This window comes from Leucopleurus acutus, assembly GCF_964270905.1.
Source record: "Leucopleurus acutus genome assembly, chromosome: 15".
In the NCBI taxonomy this organism is placed as follows: domain Eukaryota; kingdom Metazoa; phylum Chordata; class Mammalia; order Artiodactyla; family Delphinidae; genus Leucopleurus; species Leucopleurus acutus.
This window is the reverse complement of record NC_139157.1, coordinates 15,963,698-15,982,957: the sequence shown is the minus strand read 5'-3', so window position 1 is coordinate 15,982,957 and position 19,260 is coordinate 15,963,698. Positions and strand designations below refer to the sequence as shown.

At 37.3% G+C, this 19,260-nt stretch overlaps 1 protein-coding gene across 2 annotated transcripts in view; it reads left to right on the top strand.

The window, feature by feature from the left end:
- Window positions 1-19,260, top strand: part of PCMT1 (protein-L-isoaspartate (D-aspartate) O-methyltransferase) — a gene marked incomplete at its 5' end in the record, with an annotated part of 48,333 nt that overhangs the window by 3,338 nt on the left and 25,735 nt on the right. For both annotated transcript variants that reach the window (XM_082855587.1, XM_082855588.1), the window contains 2 exons: window positions 15,402-15,506; window positions 16,726-16,757. In XM_082855587.1, coding sequence (XP_082711713.1) covers window positions 15,402-15,506; window positions 16,726-16,757 — 137 coding nt within the window. The remainder of the gene's footprint in view (window positions 1-15,401; window positions 15,507-16,725; window positions 16,758-19,260) is intronic.

Below are 19,260 nucleotides of genomic sequence, written 5' to 3'. Positions count from 1 at the left end.
TGAGCCTACTTATTCCAGGGAATGGGACAATTCAAGTAATGTTTATATTAGAGTTTATTTTCTACTTTTGTTGGGATAATTTCATGCCATGGTAAAAGGAAAAGAAGGGGGCAGGAGCGGATGAGCTTGACAGAGGTGGTCTCCTAGAGCAGGGATGTCCAAGCCAGAGTGTTTGTGGAAGGTGAACTCTTAACAGACTTCAAATGCTGTACTGGCCACTTAAAACAAAGCTAACAATTGTTCTTTTACCTATTTTATTTTTGTAAAAAAAATTCAGTCCACTACCCTAATCCATCAGTTATTTCTACTTTTATTTCCTTTGCATCCTTGATTGTGTCATTTTGCATGTATAATGTATATAGAATTTGTCAAATCAGTCAACTGATATTTGACTATCTTCTATATGCAAGATGCTGGGGATACAGCAATGAGAAACAAACATCTATTCTCTCTTGTAGCTTACTTCTTGTGGGAGCAGACAAATAAAATATATGTTCACATGATAAGTGGCAAAGTAAGGAAGGAGGATAGGGCGTGTGGCGTAGTAGGTTTGCAGTTGTAGGCAAGAAGGCCTCGCTAAGGTGTCATTTGAGTAAAGATTTGGTGACGGGGAAGAAATTCAAGCCATGCAGGTAGAGCTGGGGAACATGCATTCTAGACAGAGAAAATAGAACGTGGTAGATTTGGATTTGCGGTGTAGGAGAAAGACTGCAGTCGAGGATATGACACTAAGGTTTTAGACCTGGGCAATGGGAATGATTTGCCATTTTCTGAGTTGGAAACGAGTGAGCAGCAGGGATTTTGGGGGGGTGGGGGGATGCAAGGAAGTGTGGGAGAGCAGGGTTTATTTGGGGAGATGTTTGGTTTGAGTTCCTTATAAGACATTTAAGTGGAGACCTTCTTCAGTAGGCACTTAAATTTGTAAGCATTATGATAATTTATAGTTTTTGTATCCTTATTTATCTCTGGAAATAAATTGAAATTATTCTTATTCTATTTAGAGTGTCAGTTCTTATCAACTAGTAGCATAAATACTGGAAAAGAGAATATTCTATTAGTTTTATCATTTGCATTCATGGGCCAAAGATAGCCAGGTAATAAGATCCTAAGTGACTTTTTTTCAGAAATTTGGGCTTCATTTAGAATCCAGAAAATACTTCCTCATTTTAACTTATATCAAGTCAGTCTTATGGGTATATACTAGTAAGTAAACTTACAGTGCATTGAATAAGATTTAATAGGTAAGATTTTGAGGGAGAATTTTAATATCAATGTGTCTACTTAAATTTAACTAAAATTAAAAATTCAGTTCCCCAGTCATACCAACCACATTTCAAGAGCTCAGTAGGCACACGAGGCTAGTGGCTGACCTGCTGGACAGTGCAGATGTAGAACATTTCCATTATCATAAGAAGTTCTATTGGGCAGCACTAAATCCACATAATAGGTTGTATTACATTCTATTCAATGTGATCTTAGTTCCATTGTGCTGTTCCACATATTTTTATTAGTGTTGCATTTAGTTCTGGCCAACATGCTTTAAGCATAACAGTGAAAAACCGAAGATTATCAGACAAGAGTGGTCAAGATGACAAGAGCATCAGCATTTTATATGATGATTTGATGAGATGGAGGTGGTTTGATTTAGCAATGAGAAAGTTACAGAGAGCAGTAGTGTTTAAATATTTGAGGGAAATCATGTAGTAGAGGGTAAAACCAGGACAAATGGGAGGCACATTTTGGCTCATTATAAGGAAGTATTCACAAAGCTATCCTAACAGTCAAAGATTTGGCTTTGAAAAGTAGTGTTTTCTGTCACTGGATATGTTGAAGCAAAGAATGGTTGACCATTTCACTGTAAGGGATATTGTGGAAGAGATTTGTCATCTGCTTTCACTGTATACTAGACCTCTCAGGACCCTTCCAAATCCAAGATTCTGTCAATTTAATCACATCATGGTTTGCATGAAATCACCTGTGGGATATGTATGTTGGGGGTGGGTGGGTGTGTGTGTTTTAGGAGAGAGCCACAGAAGTTAACTTTTGGTTACCTATATTTTAGAGTTTTGCATAACATTTTAGTTTGTCAGAGATGTGAGGAGTGCAGGGAATATCCTCCTTTGAGAAATAGTGTCAAGATAGTTAATTACATGTATTTATTAAGAATGATAATGGTTTAGAGAAAGATGTATTTTTTAAATTAATTTTTATTGGTGTATAGTTGCTTTACCAATGTTGTGTTGTTGTGCTTTACCAATGTTGTTTCTACTGTACAGCAGAGTGAATTGGCTATACGTATACATGTATCCCCTCTTTTTTAGATTTCCTTCCTATTTAGGTCACCACAGAGCATTGAGTAGAGTTCCCTGATCTATACAGTAGGTTCTCATTAGTTACCTACTTTGTTTTATTTATATATTAGTTTTGGCTGTGTTGGGTCTTCATTGCTGTGCGTGGGCTTTCTCTAGATGCGGTGAGCGGGCTTCTCATTGCGGTGGCTCCTCTTGTTGTGGAGCACGGGCTCTAGGTATGTGGGCTTTAGTAGTTGTGGCTCACGGGCTTCAGTAGTTGTGGCTCGCAGGCTCTAGAGCACAGGCTCAGTAGTTGTGGCGCACAGGCTTAGTTGCTCTGCAACATGTGCTATCTTCCTGGACCAGGGCTCAAACCCGTGTCCCCTGCATTGACAGGAGGATTCTTAACCACTGAGCCACCAGGGAAGCCCATAGTTATCTATTTTATACATAGTATCAATAGTGTATGTATGTCAATCCCAATCTCCCAATTCATCACCCTCCCCCCCCGAGAAAGATGTATTTTTGAATAATCTCTGGTCTTAGATAATATGCTTTATCATAACTCGACATCACTTAAAATTCTTCTTTGATTATAGTGTGAGTTTAAAACTAATCCCTTTCAGATTTTCTGTATGGAGAGTGTCTCAGGCTCCACTTAACCTCTTATCACACCTAATCATTCTAGATGGGAAAGAAAAGGGGACCATTTTGTTCATTTCTTATTGTTTTCCCTGGCATTTTGTTAGTGGAGAAGAAAGAGAGAGTAGATGATTAACAACCACTCAAGTCATAAAACTAATATAATTATGTAATATTTCTTTTATTGAGATGTAACTTTGTAACAAGTTACTTACAGAAATTTAGAGAATGTTTCTACATGACTTGAAATCCATCTGCAGCTTATTTTCTTACCTGTGTTTTCAGTGCTTCATAGCAGCACAGGATCTCTTCTTTCTCCATCTCTGCCAGGATTGCTTCTAGTCTTCTATTCTCCCAGATCAAAAGTCTTGGAATAGTTATTGATTCTTTCAGACTGTCCCCAAATTAACTCAACAGTCATTACAAATACCTTTCATAGTCATCCCTTTCACTGTATTTTCACTGATACTATCCTAGCCTGGGTTCTTAGTTGTCACTTGGAGTGATATGCCTTCAAGTGTCTGATTGGTCATCACACTTTCAATTTCTCTCCTCTCAGGTTCATTCTACACATTATACTGATTGTCCTAGTGTACTGCTCTCTGTTATGTCTCTTTTCTGCCTAGACTTCTATTGCTTACTGTATCAATTGTAAACACCTCTTGCTTAGCTTTCAGGCCTTTTAAGGGTCTTCTACAACCTGTTGCCACGCTCCAACCCAATCCTGTTCTTCAGACTGATCTCATTTTACTCCTCAGATACCTTGTGTTTTAGGGTACCTGTTCGTCTGCTGTAATAAAGACCAAAATAACAATGGCTTAAACAAAATGAAAGTTTCTGTTTCCTGTAACAATCCAAGTATAAGCAGTTCAGAACTAATATGGTGGTTCCATGGGCTCCTTCTTTCTTGTTGTGCTTCCTAAAGTCTTTCCCTCATCTACAAAGTTGAAGATAGTTTACCTCCATCCTTTCCATATTCCAGCTGGTGGGGAGAAAAATGGGGAAAGGAGAAAACGCACATTCTTTTTAAGGGCATTATCTGAAGTTGCATACATAATTTCTGCCTGTGTTCTCATTGACAAGAACTTAACCATAAGGCTACACGTAACTACAGAGAGGCTAGATAATGCACCCAGTTCTACCACTGTGAAAGAAAAGGAGTACCTGGGGCTTCCCTGGTGGTGCAGTGGTTAAGAATCCGCCTGCGGATGCAGGGGACACGGGTTCGTGCCGCGGTCTGGGAAGATCCCACATGCCGCGGAGTGGCTGGGCCCGTGAGCCATGGCCGCTGAGCCTGCTCGTCCGGAGCCTGTGCTCCGCAACGGGAGAGGCCACAGCAGTGAGAGGCCCGCGTACCGCAAAAAAAAAAAAAAAAAAAAGAATCCGCCTGCCAATGCAGGGGACACGGGTTCGAGCCCTAGTCTGGGAAGATGCCACACAGCAATTAAGCCTGTGTGCCACAATTACTGAGCCTACACTCTAGGGCCTGCAAGCCACGACTACTGAAGTCCATGTGTCTAGAGCCCGTGCTCCGCAACAAGAGAAGCCACTGCAATGAGAAGCCGGTGCACCGCAACGAAGAGTAGTCCCTTCTCCTCACAACTAGAGAAATCCTGCACGCAGCAATGAAGACCCAATGCAGCCAAAAATAAGTAAATAAAATAAATACATTAAAAGAAAAGGAGTCCCTGCCACATCTTACATCTTGCTCACTAGAGCAAATACACATTGTGTATATATCTCTATAGGTACTATCCATCTGTGATAACAAGGTTAGGACAATTAAGATTAATTTTCAGTCGAGTGACCATGTGTACATGTTTAAAGATAAAATAATACAGAAGGGTTTATAATGAAAAATAACAATTACTTGCCCTGCTCCTCCCCGCTCCCAGACTGCCTCGAGTGAACACTTTTAACTACATATTTGGGTCTTCTGGTGATTGTCTTCAGTCTCTAAAGCATATGCTTAAACTGCTATTTCTTTATCAACTTTAGACATCATCTACTGACTTCTTGCCAAGATGGAAGAGTATTTACACCCTCTAAACTTACTCCCTTCCCCACATACAATTATACCGTAATTTTTGCTTCCTCTATTGTGGTTACCTTTGTAACTTTGAGTAATATACTTTAACCTCAATTTTTTGTTCCATAATTTATAAACTGACACTATCCCTTAACCCTTCCACTTCGTAAGAAAGGATACTCATTTTCCAACTTATTAGGGGCTTTTTTTTTTTGCGGTACACGGGCCGCTCACTGCTGTGGCCTCTCCCGTTGCAGAGCACAGGCTCCGGACACGCAGGCTCAGTGGCCATGGCTCATGGGCCCAGCTGCTCCACAGCACATGAACCCGCGTCCCCTACATCGGCAGGCGGACTCCGAACCACTGCGCCACCAGGGAAGCCCCTAGGGGCTCTTTTATATTGTCAGAGTTGATAGCATTTCATTTTGTTCTGAGCAATAAATAAATCTTCATTTTGTTGATTTTTGTGTTGAAAATTAATAACCATCATCACAAACATTAATGACTGGGTCAACACTTTGCTGAGCTATGTAGCATGCAAGAGTTTATTCCCTGCTCTTTGTTTCTAATATCACAGACTCCTCTAGTATTGAGGACGAATAGTCAAATGTTTTTCCTTTTTGTTTTTTGGCCGCATGGCTTGTGAATCTTGATTCCCTGACCAGGGATTGAAAGCAGTGAAAGTATCAAGTCCTAACTACTGGACCACCAGGGAATTCCTTGTTTTTCCTTTTTTTACACTTTATCAGTTGCTTGAAATCATGTCACAGTTTCTTCTTACCTAAATCATGACTCTTGTATAGTATTTTTGTCTTTTTCCTGGAATTTATCTCCCTCTTCACCCTTCCCACTCCTCAGGTTGAGAAGAGGAACAGATACCTTCTTAACGTGGCTCTAATTTTTTCAAGTTTTTTTAATTATTTGGTTTATAGCTTGGATTCTATTGCATTCTCCTTTTTGAATTCTGCTAACTTCTCATTTGGATCCATTGCATATTTGGATCAACATTAGCCGTTATTATAATTATTTAATTAGGATCTTTGGTCCTTAGGGTGCAGGAAAATTGGGCATGGGTAGTTTTAAAACTGTTCACTAATTTAGAAAGCCTAATGGTAATTGCATGTTTACTCATAATTAGGCTATACATGCAAAGTGAAATGTTAAATTACTTTGCTGTTTGTTAGAAATATTTCAGGGCACTGGCAATTGTATATGTCAGATTGTCAAAAACGGGAAAATGATTTAATAACTTAGTAAATATAGCTTGCTTTAGGCATCTTTCAAAATATGGAATCCTGGGGAAAAGCAAATAATAAGAACCTTGTAGTGAAAATTTTGGAAACCACCCAATAATGGTCTAAGGAAGCTTTATCCTGAGCCTTATGTGTTCAGCTTCTTAATAAATGACTGGTGACGTGCTTTTAAAACTATTTAGGGTTTTTTAGTAAATTCTGTGTCCCTCTGTAGAGTAAGAAATCAGCCAAAGAAACTCACATGAGTTTGGTAGATGTATATTATCTAGCTTAAGGGAAGTAATCTCTTTAATTTACTTGATTTTTAGAATGTGCCTATAGCGATGTGTTTGATTTTAGATGTCACACATATTCATCTAGAGAAGAATGAGTAAGTGAATATGATGGTCATTGGCTGTATTGAGTGAGGCTGCTTAACCTGAAAAAGATAAGGCTTGAAATGGTCGTGATATGTTCAGGTGTGTAAAAAGTGTTGGTTGGATAGAAAATTCAGCATATTCTTTGTGACTGCAGAGCATAGCACTAAAGGTTTATAAAAGTGAGTTATAAAGAGGGAGATTTCCTCTTAATACAGGGAAGCGTTCTGATAATTAGTGTGGTCTGAATGTGCAAAGAACTGTTCCACATCAGTGCAGCTCTTCAAGTAGAGATCGTGGTACCAATTTATGAAGAAGTTAGACTTGATGACCCTTCTGACCTTGAGAGTCTATGAATCACCCCTCTGGAATTTGAATTGAATTCAGGGCAAATGACCCACTCAAGAAGTGTTTTGAGAAATGAATTAGTAGAAGTCACTAAGCTATTTGAATATGGTAGTAGCAGTACAGTGAACTGGTCAACAGGAATCTAACGTCTCAATTTGAATGGCCCTACCCCTTATTTGCTCTGTGATCTGGAACAAATTAGTCTTTCTGAACTCAATTTTATTATCTGTAAGATGGAGTAATAATAGTGCTTACTTTATAGGATTGTTAGAGACAGCGTAAGATTGTTTCATAGTTTCTAAGTTCTTACCTCAAAAGATAGTGTATGTAATGTGCTTAGGATTTTGTCTGGCACATGACAAATATTTAGTAAATGATATCTTTTTTTTTTTGAATTTACTTCTTTGTTTATTTTTTGGCTGTGTTGGGTCTTCGTTGCTGCGCACGGGCTTTCTCTAGTTGCAGCGAGTGGGGGCTGCTCTTCGTTGTGGGGCGCAGGCTTCTCATTGCGGTGGCTTCTCTTGTTGCGGAGCACGGGCTCTAGGCGGGCTTCAGTAGTTGTGGCACGCGGGCTCAGTAGTTGTGGCTCACAGGCTCTAGAGCACAAGCTCAGTAGTTGTGGTGCACGGGCTTAGTTGCTCCGTGGCATGTGGGATCCTCCTGGACCAGGGATCGAACCCGTGTCCCCTGCATTGGCAGGCAGATTCTTAACCACTGCGCCACCAGGGAAGTCCAATATCTCTCTTATTACACTGCTTTTAAAACTTTTTAAAAAATGCTTTCACTGTTTTATTTTAATGACCTTTACAGGTAGCTTGCCTAAGCTTATTTGTGTAGAAACAGTACTTTCTATTTGGGTTAATTAATCCAAAGTTTATAATATTTTCAAATGGACGGATGGTTTATTAATATAACCTAGTTTGTGAATATTTAAGTGTTTCTCTAGTTGGTGTGCCTTGTTTGCTGATTTTTTAAAATATTCTTTTGTTATTTGGAGAGTCTGTATTTATACCTTTTATCGCGTCCTTAAACCACCTTTTCTTAACTATTTACTGTCTGGTCAGTCAGTATTAAGTGGTATCTTTTGATTCCTCCTGTCACCTATATGACTCAATGATCTAATTCTACTTTCCCCTTTTTTCCCTCTTCCCATTGTTTTTAGTTGCCTTCTTTCTATTTTGTCAGAACAAATAACGTTTAAGTATTATTATTCCATCACTGTCTTTACCCTTTTAGTTTTTTTAAAAAAATAGTTTAAAAAACTATTACCTATTTAAAAAATAGTATAAAATAATTTAAAAAGAGTTAAAAACAGATGTTATTCAGAAACTATTGCAATAGGGGAAAAGAGACCTCAGTATAAGACTGGGCTCAGTTCCCAGTACAGCATGAGGAAGTGGGGATTTATAGCCTAGGAGCAGGGTGGGCATCAGTGGGTGGAAAATTACTAAGAGGAAACATCAGGGGTAATGGGGGATTCTGGCTAAAATAACTTGACAGGATTCTTGCTGAAGGCAGACCAATCCACCCTTTTAATTTTAGTCTTTGCTCTAAAATTGGATATGTGTCCTTTTCTGACGTATCCCTAGTCCCTAGTAATCCCTTGTTTAGATGAAGCACATCTTCTACAAGATTCCTTAGGAAGGGCTTGTGTGTACAGCATTCCCTGAGTTCTTGCACATTCAAGACTTTTTTTCCTATAACCTTGATATTTGAAGAACAGTTTTGGCTGCATATAAAATCCTTGGCTTATACTTTTAAAAAATCAGCTTTATTGAGATATAATTTATGTAAAAACGCACCAATTTTAAGAGTATGATTTGAAAATTTTGACAAATACAGGTGTGTAACCACCACCCTAATGAGGTAAAACAGGGGTGAGCAAACTACATCCCACAGGCCAAATCTGGCCTGCTGCCTGTTTTTAGAAATAAAGATTTATTTGAACATAGCCACACCCATTCATTTATGTCTTGTGTGTGGCTGTTCTTGCACTTCAATGGCAGTCGCATAGTTGCAACAGAGACTATACGGCCTGCAAAGCCTAAAATATTTACTGTTTGGATCTTAACAGAAGTTTGCTGATCTCTGATATAGAACATTTCTTTCACCCACAAAGTTTTCTCGTGCCCTTTGCAATTAATCTCCTCCTTTAACCCCTGACTCCTAGCAACTGCAGATTGGCCCTCTGACACTATGGTTTTGACTTTTCGGGAATTTAATGTTAGATGGACTCATATAGTGTAAAATCTCCTGGCTTCTTTCACTGAGATTAGTGCTCTTGAGATTTGTTCATGTTGTTGGGAATATCAGTAGTTTGCTCCTTTTTTTTTTTTTTTTTTGCGGTACGCGGGCCTCTCACTGTTGTGGCCTCTCCCGTTGCGGAGCACAGGCTCCGGACGCGCAGGCTCAGCGGCCATGGCTCACGGGCCCAGCCGCTCCGCGGCATGTGGGATCTTCCCGGACCGGGGCACGAACCCGTGTCCCTTGCCTCAGCAGGCGGACTCTCAACCACTGCGCCACCAGGGAAGCCCAGTTTGCTCCTTTTTAATTGTTAACTTGCCCTTTCTTTCTTTGAATGTCTTGAAAACGCTGCTGCTTCGTTCTTGCTTTGCTTTGAACGTTACTCTTAAGAAAGCTAATGGTTGCCTTTTTTTTAAACTCTTATTAGATAATTTGATTTTTTTGGCCTTGAGACTTGACACTTTTTCCCTTGTTTTAGTCTGATAGTTTTCTATTTTTTTTATTTTTGGCCATGCCTCACGGCTTGTGGGATCTTAGTTCCCCGATCAGGGATCGAACCCAGGCCCCCTGCAGTGAAAGCGCCAAGTCCTAACCACTGGACCCCCCCAGCTGAAATGTTTTGATTTGCATATTGGTTTCTTTCTTTTTTTTTAAGTTTATTCCCTTTCTCACAGTGTTCTTTTTTTTTTTAATTAACTAATTTATTTATTTATTTTTGGCGGCGTTGGGTCTTCGTTGCTGTGTGCGGGCTTTCTCTAGTTGCAGGGAGCAGGGGCTACTCTTCGTTGTGGTGCGCGGGCTTCTCACTGTGGTGGCTTCTCGTTGCGGAGCACAGGCTCTAGGATGTGCGGACTTTGGTAGTTGTGGTGTGCGTAGGCTTCAGTAGCTGTGGCTTTTGGGCTTCAGTAGTTGTGGCTCGCAGGCTCTAAAGCGCAGGCTCAGTAGTTGTGGCGCACAGGTTTAGTTGCTCTGCGGCATGTGGGATCTTCCCGGACCAGGGCTGGAACCTGTGTCTCCTGCGTTGGCAGGTGGATTCTTTTTTTTTTTTTTCAAACGGTCATTTTGCTTTAATCTCCAGCCTACAAAGGTAGTTCACGTTTTTTTTTTCTTTTTTCCTTTAACATCTTTATTGGAGTATAATTGGTTTAAAATGTTCTGTTAGTTTCTGCTGTATAACGAAGTGAATCAGCTGTATGCATACGTATGTCCCCATATTCCCTCCCTTTTGCGTCTCCCTCCCACCCTCTTTATCCCACCCCTCTAGGTGGTCTCAAAGCACCGAGCTGATCTCCCTGTGCTATGCAGCTGCTTCCCACTAGCTATCTATTTTACATTTGGTAGTGTATACCTGTCAGTGTTACTCTCTCACTTCGTCCCAGTTTACCCTTCCCACCCCTGATGTGTCCTGAAGTCCATTCTCTACATCTGTGTCTTTATTTCTGTCGGCAGGTGGATTTCTAACCACTGTACCACCAGGAAGCCCTGCGTATTGTTTTCTTTTTACACTTTTTATAGCAGCTTTGACTGGAGTTTTTGTTTGTTTGTTTTTGTTTTTCCTATTTTTAGGCATTTTGTGGACACAGTTCAAGAGCACTTCTGTCAGTATAGTGACTTGCAGTTTCTTTAATGGATAATGATATTGGTAATAGTGGTGAGAAAAGGGGGGGAGTTGGCACATCTTGTTGCTCTTCTGATTCTGTAGGATCCTTAATTTCCTTCCTTCTTTCCCTACATTGCCATATCAAGAGGCACCATCCTTTCCCTGCCTGTATGATTCTCCCCCAGAAGCATTGCTTCTTGTGTTTGCCATCCCTGGTCCCACTAAATTTTTTTTGTTTAATTTAAAGTACAGTTCCATACTATATAATTCACTAATTTAGACTGTAAAATTCGGTGGTTTTGGATATATTTACAGATATGTGCAACCGCTACCATGGTCATCTAATTTTTTCATCACCTCAGAAAGATACCCTGTTTTGCCCTCCTATTCCCCCAACCATAAGCAACCAATAATCTGTTTTCTTTCTCTATAGATTTGCCTATTCTGGAAATTTCATTAAATAGAATCATACAATATGCGAGCTTTTGTGACTGAGTTTTTTCACTTAGCATAATGTTTTCAAGGTTCATCTACATAATAGTATGAATGAATCAGTACTTCATTCTTTTTTATGACATAATAATATTCCATTGTATGGATATATACCACATTTTGTTTATCTGTTCATCCGTTGATGGACATTTGGGTTGTTTCCACTTTTTGGGTATTATGAATAATGCTGCTGTGAACATTTGTGTACAAGTTTTCGTATAGACATACGTTTTCACTTCTCTTGGGTATACACATATGAGTAGAATTGCTAGGTCCTATGGTAATTCTCTGTTTAACCATTTGAGGAACTGCCAGGCTATTTTTCAAAGTGGCTGCACCATTTCACATTCCTACTTGCAGTGCATAAGGGTCTGATTTCTTCACATTTTTGCAACACTTGTTATTATCTGACAGTTTGATTATAGCCATCCTAGTGGGTATGAAATGGTATCTCACTGTGGTTTTAATTTGCATTTCCCTGATGACTAATGATGTCCAGCATCTTTTTATGTGCTTATTGGCTATTTGTATATCTTCTTTGGAGAAATGTCTGTTCAGATTGTTTGCACATTTTAAAATTGAGTTATTTGTCCTTTTACATTGAAATATAAGAATTCTTTATATATTCTAGATAAAAGTCCTTTTTCAGTTGTATGATTTACAAATTATTTTTCTCTCGTTCTGTGAGTTACATTTTTCTTTTTTTTTTTTTTTTTTTTTGCGGTACGCGGGCCTCTCACTGTTGTGGCCTCTCCCGTTGCGGAACACAGGCTCCGGACGCGCAGGCTCAGCGGCCATGGCTCACGGGCCCAGCCGCTCCGCGGCATGTGGAATCTTCCCAGATCGGGGCACGAACCCGTGTCCCATGCATTGGCAGGTGGACTCTCAACCACTGCGCCACCAGGGAAGCCCTACCTTTTTCTTGATAATGTCCTTTGAATCACAAAAGTGTTTAATTTTGATGAAATCCAGTTTATCCATTTTTTTTCTCTTGTTGCTCATGCTTTTGGTGTCCTATCTAAGAATCCACTGCCAAATCCAAGGTCGCGAAGACTCACCCCAGTATTTTCTTCTATGATTTTTATTATTTTAGTTCTTTGTTTAGATCTTTGATCCATTTTGAGTTAAGTTTTGTATTTGATATGAGGTAAAGATTGAACTTTATTCTTTTCATGTGGCTATCCAGTTGTCCCAGCACCATTTGTTGAAAAAGACTGTTCTTTCGCCATTGAATGGTATTGGGACCTTTGTTAGCCTACTGATGTTTAAGTTCCTTCCTTGTAGCCAGTACAGTGAACTTCTAAGTCCCAGACCTGTGTTCACTATTTTAGTACTTAGTGTTGTATTTTCTCTTTCTGGGAATAATTTTGTCTGTGCTTCATCTGCATTCCCTACTTCCTTCTACTTAGTCTTTTAAACTTCAGTCCCTACCTTTGCTTTCTATACCCACAGGCTTGCAGCAATAGCAGAAGCTTTGTTGGAATGTGTTGTTTATTTTTCTACTGGTAAGTAATATGAAGTCTGGATATTCTCTATGTCCTAGTAATGTGAAGGCATGGGTCATGTGAGGTTTTGTTTATGCCCCTTCTTGATCTTAGGTTTAGGTGGTTTTTGAATGGCTATGTGGAGAAATTCAGATTCTGGTGGGCACCATTACCCTCTAGAACCTGGAGGCTCCACAGTTGATGAATACATTAAATTCATTTGCATAGATATTTTAAACTTCTCGTGATGCTTAAGTCTCATTTTAAAATAGCTGTGGCAACCTACTGAATGGGAGAAGATATTTGCAAATCATATATTTGATAAAGGGTTAATATCCCAAGTATATACAACTCAATAGCAAAAAAAATCAAACAATCCCCATTAAATAAATGGGAAGAGGATCTAAATAGACATTTTTCCAAAGAAGACATACAGAATGCCAACAGGTACATGAAAAGATGCTCAACATCATTAATCATCAGGGCAATGCAAATCATAAACCACAGTGAGGTACTGTCAGCTCATACCTGTTAAAATGGCTGTTCTCAAAAAGACAAGAAATAACAAGTGTTTACAAGATTATGAAGAAAAGGGAACCCTGGTGCACTACTGGTGGGAGTATAAATTGTTGCAGCCACTACAGAAAACTGTGTATGGAGGTTCCTCAAAAAATTAAAAATACAGCTACCATATGATCCAGCAATTCCATTTCTGCGTATTTATCCAAAGAAAACAAAAACACTGATTTGAAAAGATATATGCACCCCCATGTTCATTGCAGTATCATTTACCATAGCTAAGATATGGAAACAACCTAAATGTCCATCCATGGATGAATAGATATGGATGCTGTGATGTATATATACAATGGAGTATTATTCATCCATAAGAAAGAATGAAATCTTGTCATTTGTAACATGGATGGACCTTGAGGCTATTATGTGAAAGGAAATAAGTTAGAGAAAGACAAATACTGTATGATCTGACTAACATGTGGAATCTAAAAAAATAAAAAACCAAGCTCATAGATACAGAGAACAGATTAGTGGCTGCTAGAGGCAGGTGGGGTGCAAAATGGGTGAAGGTGGTCAAAAGATACAAACTTCTAGTTGTAAAATAAATGTCATGGGGATGTACAGTATGGTGACTGTAGTTAATGATACTCTGTTGCATATGTGAAGGTTACTGAGAGAGTACATCTTAAAAATTCTCAGCACGAGAAAAAATATTCTGTAACTGTATGGTAATAGACATTAACTTATTGTGGAGACCATTTTCTAACATATACAAATATTGAATCATTATGTTGTATATCTGAAACTAATATAATGTTGTGTGTCAATTATACCTCAATTAAAAAAAAAGAAATCTGAAAAAAAAAGTTGTTCATAGTGTAGCCAAATAAAGCAAAGCATGTTTTGATTAAAAAATTTATTTCTGGATTGTTAAAGTCAAGTTGATACATTTAATCTTACAGATTTTAGAGCTGTAAGGACAAGAACTATGCTATTTTGTTTATTATCACCCTAAGTATGTAGCACTGTGTCTGGTATGTATTAGACAGTAAACTTACTGAGTGAGTTAATAATGCATTTATTGAATAATTACTGTGTGCATGGTTAATAAGGGTTATTGAAGTTTAACATTATATTTAATCTTAAAGAATTGATAGTTGGGGGAGCAAATATATACAGTCAGCCTTCTAAACCCATGGATTCTATCTCCATGGATTCAACCCACTGTGTATTGAAAATATTTGAAGAAGAAAAAAGTTCCATAACATTTCAAAAAGCAAAATTTGAATTTGCCACATGTTAGGCAACTATTTACATAGCATTTACCTTGTATTAGGTGTTACAAGTAGTCTAACCATGATTTAAAGTATATGGGAGGAGATGCGTAGGTTATATGCAAAAACTATGCAATTTTATATAAGATGCTTGAGCATCCACAAATTTTGGTATCTGCTGGGGTTCTGGAACCAACTCCCTATGGACACTGAGGGAAGAGCATACTGACCTTGCTTTCCTTCTTGAAAAATTTGTTTCTCTTGGGCTCTGTAACAGTGTATCTGCTTGATTTTCATCTACCTCTGTGTCTGCTCCATGTCATAATCTTTGAAGGCTCTACTTCCTTTGCATTTCTCCTAAATGTACACTTTTGTGTATTCTTACCTGGCCACTTTAGTTCACTTCCATTGGTTTAGTTGCCATCTATACAACTAGTAATTTATATCTCTGTTGTAGGTTTTTCTCCTGCGCCCCAGATCCATTTATCCAACTGACCGCTCTGTATCTCTATGTGTATGGTCAATAGCTCCTAACTGAATAAATAACTTGTCCTTTTTTTCCTTAGCTCTGATCCTTGTCTAGGATTTTGCAAATCAGTATATGACATCAACATTTCAACAATTACCCCCCTCCCACCTCCAAATCTAGTCAGTCAGGTATACATTACCTACTAAATATAACTCAAATCCTTCTACTTTTCTTCATCCTTACTTTCATTATTAAAGACCAGGTTGTGATTACCTGAGCCATTGCAACAACTTTCAATTTTGCTCTCTTCCAATCTAGTCTCTACAGTGTAGCCAGAATAATTATTCTAAAATATGTCTGATTATGCCACTTCCAGCTTAAAATATTGCTTCGTTCATTTCAGAAAATGGAATCATCAAGACAGATAAAGTATTTGAAGTAATGTTGGCCACAGACCGCTCTCACTATGCAAAGTGTAACCCTTATATGGATTCTCCACAATCAATAGGTAAGCTTTGGATTTCTGAAAACGTCACAAATTTTACTCATTTACTCTGTAATCTATGTAAGTAAAAATAGGCTGGGACCCAGATGTGTATCTAGCACCTTGCTAATTTGAGTTTTATGCCTTAGTAAGTTTCATAATCCCAAACTTACCCAGTTTAATAAAATGATGTAATATATGAAGTGTCTTTTCTATTTTTTAAACAATACATATAAGAATTCTATAAAAATATTCTTAAAACATACTTTAAATGAAACTTACAGTTTAAGCTATGTGCTGAGTTTTCTTTAGGGTCTTCAGTGTTGACTAAGGTTGGTTTTTGCATTAGCATCAACCTTAAAAATCAGTATTAAAGGGAATGTGTAACTAAGTTATTACTGACTTCTCTGCTTCACTTGCCCTGAATTTTTTGATTTGTGCTTGTTTTTAGAAAGTTCCATATTTAACTCCTTCTCCTGAAGCAGGTTTTGCTGAACTGCTGAGCCTTGGCAGTGGGCGCCTTTGAGGCTTAGAAGTGCCTCAGGATTTTGTGGGCCAGCTGCCGTGCTGCCTTCTTTTGAAGCACTCTAACAGTCAGCAGAGAAGATCCTGGGGAGCTTCTGAACCCCGAAGGCACCTGCTACCACCGCTCAGTGAAAATTGCTTCAGACGCAGAAGCAGGTAAATAAGTTTTGAGAAAGCAACACTGGAAGAAAAAACTAAAAGCTAAAAATGGAGAAAAGATTGTTTTAATTAACATTAGTTGATAGTGTAAAGAGTAAATTGAAGTAGCTTATTAGTCTCTTAAGCTACTCTGATTGCCGGTTCTAGTTTTTTTTAAGGTGCCAAAAATATGAAGCAATTTAATTTTGCAAGGGTTTTGCATACTCTGTGATATATGGAAGCTTATTTTCTTTTTATAAATCTAAAGAAAAAACATCATAAATTTATCAACTCAACTTAATGAAATTCTTCCTTAACTAACTATATGGGAGAAGAAATTTTTGGAAATAGTGGGACTGTTGCACTGAGCATGCTAGCCTTTGGCATGATTATATTTTCTAATTTTAACTGTGCATGACAGTACTGTAAAGTACAAAATAAAAGTTTTATTTCTTGAGACCATAAAAGTGAAAATAATTATTATGAAAAACAACTTATGGATGTTAGAAAAGGAATTACATGGAGTATTTCGTGTGTTTTTACAGTTGAATGTATCAGTAGTTCTCTTCTTCTTTTGCAGGGTTCCAAGCAACAATCAGTGCTCCACACATGGTAAGTTAACTTTGGTCATTTGGGTACAAATGGATCACATTTTTCCTCTAAGAGTGCTTTCTTCAGTAAAAATGGTTTAAAGAACATTTTTAACTTTTAATTATATCAGTTTTGTCATCTATGAGTTATGTAAATTGGTAATGAATTAATAAGAATAATCTTATTCTTAATACAAGATGTGTAGAAGGAACTCTTTTTGGTAGAAACTCATTAAAGTTTTTGGTGGTTTTCATTAGTATCTAATCATGTAAAAATTGTATATAAAAAATTGTATATAAAAGGTTATTTACTTAGAGGTGTGTTAATTAAGGGAGAGAATAGTTTAAAAATATAATAGACATATTAAAGAAATCTCAAGTTGAATACTGTTTCATATTTTATTTGGATAATTAATTAGGGACTGGTCACGTATAGCAGTTATGAAGCTGTATAACTCTGAGAAGGACCTGTTTTAAGTTACTTAGCACTTTTAATCTGTTGCGAATTTTCTTGGGTTTTAAATGTCAGTTATTTGAATCAGTACTCTGTTGGTTTTTGGTGAAAAGAACAATAGCTTTTCTGATTCTCTGCAAGTATTTGGGGTTGGAGAAACTCTTATTTAAACTTAAAGCCTTCTTTATACCAAAATAAATTCTACACGTATATTCATAGTGAACTAATAATTTTACTAGAAGAGAAAAATAGGCAATGTATTTATAAATATTTAATAAAAATGACTTTTTAAACATAACAGAAGACCTAGAAGCCATTACAAATCCTGATATATTCAATATTTTGAAACATTAAAATCTTGGATTTCTGTAGATGGAAAATATAAACAAAATCAAAAGGAAAAACTGAGAGAAATATTTGAAATACATATGACAGTATAGGGCAAATCTCCATATATTTACATATATGGAATACATATATACACATGTGTATGTGTGTATCCTATATATTAAGAAGTAAAATACTACTAAGCCCAAAAGGAAGTGGGTAAAGTACAAGAACGTAGTTCATAGAAAAAGAAATACAAATGACATTGGCATTTAACCAAATGAAACGATGTCATCTTCACTTATATTTAATGAATTGCAAATTAGCACTACAATAAAGTACCATTTTTCTCCTATCATTAGAAATCAAAAGTTTATTACTTTGTATTAGAAAAGGGAAACTGACAAATTATTTTTTTGGTTGGGAAAGTAAATTGATAGTGTTTTTGGAAGGCAGTTTGGCAATAGCTAAAACATGTGAGATGAATATACCTTAGACTCTCCAGTTTTATTTCAAGATATTTATCCCATAAAATATTTGCACAAGTACAAAATAACTGAGGATATTTATTAACACATTATTTATAATAACAAAAAAAACCAGTAATCACTAATAGTCCACTAATAGTGGATGGTTAATAAATTATAGTAGATCCATACAGTGAAATACTGTGAAGTGAAATGAATAAAGTTATGTAAATACGAATATGGCAAGATCTTCAAGAAACATCATAAAAGTAGAGTGCAGAAGAGTATTTAGAGTTTTTCTTTTAGTTATGGAGTAGGAATGGATTTTGTACGTATTACCTATTCAAAGAAATTAATGATTAACAAAAAAATTGTAGTCTTAAGATCCCTGAATACGCTTTGAAGTGCTACTTAAAAAGAAAAATTTATATAGAAGTATTCGTTTAATGATAAAAGTTATTTTAGAGAATTGGTACTCAACATGTTTGGGAAATTGCCTGGAGGGGTATTTTTCAGATAAATGGGAAATACTGCATGAAATTTTTCTTTTCTCTGAAGTGTGGTGCTGAGTGTCCAGTTCACTACCAAATGAGATGTGGCACTAACTCCACGGCAAATGGTGCATTTTTAAAGAAAAATAATAGCTTTATTAAGATATAATTTATCCCTTTTTAGTATACAGTTCTGTGGTTTTTAGTCTGTTCAGAGTTCTACAAACATTACTACTATCTCAATTCAGAACATTTTCATCACCTCAGAAAGGACCCCTATACCTGTTTAGCAGTCAGTTCCCATCCCTGATTCTTCAGGTCCTGGCAACTACTAACCTGCTTTTTGTTTCTATGTCATTCTGGACATTTCACATAAATGGAATAATACAATATGTGGCCTTTTATCACTGCTTTTTATATTCTGCACAATATTTTCAAGGTTTATCTATGTTGTGGCATGCTTCAGTATTTCATTTCTTTTTATTGCCAAATAATATTACATTGTATGGATATACCACATTTTGTTTACTCATTCATCAGTTGATGGACGTCTGGGTTCCTTCCACTTTCTAGCTACTATGAATAATGCTACTATGAACATTAGTTTACAGGTTTTTGTGTGCATATGTTTCCAGTTCTCTTGGGTATATACTTGGGAGTGGAATCTGCTGGGTCATATGGTAATTCTGTGTTTAACATTCTGAGGAACCACCAACTATTTTCCAAAGTGGCTGCACCATTGTACAACCCTGCCAGCAATGTATGAGGTTTCCAATTTCTCCACTT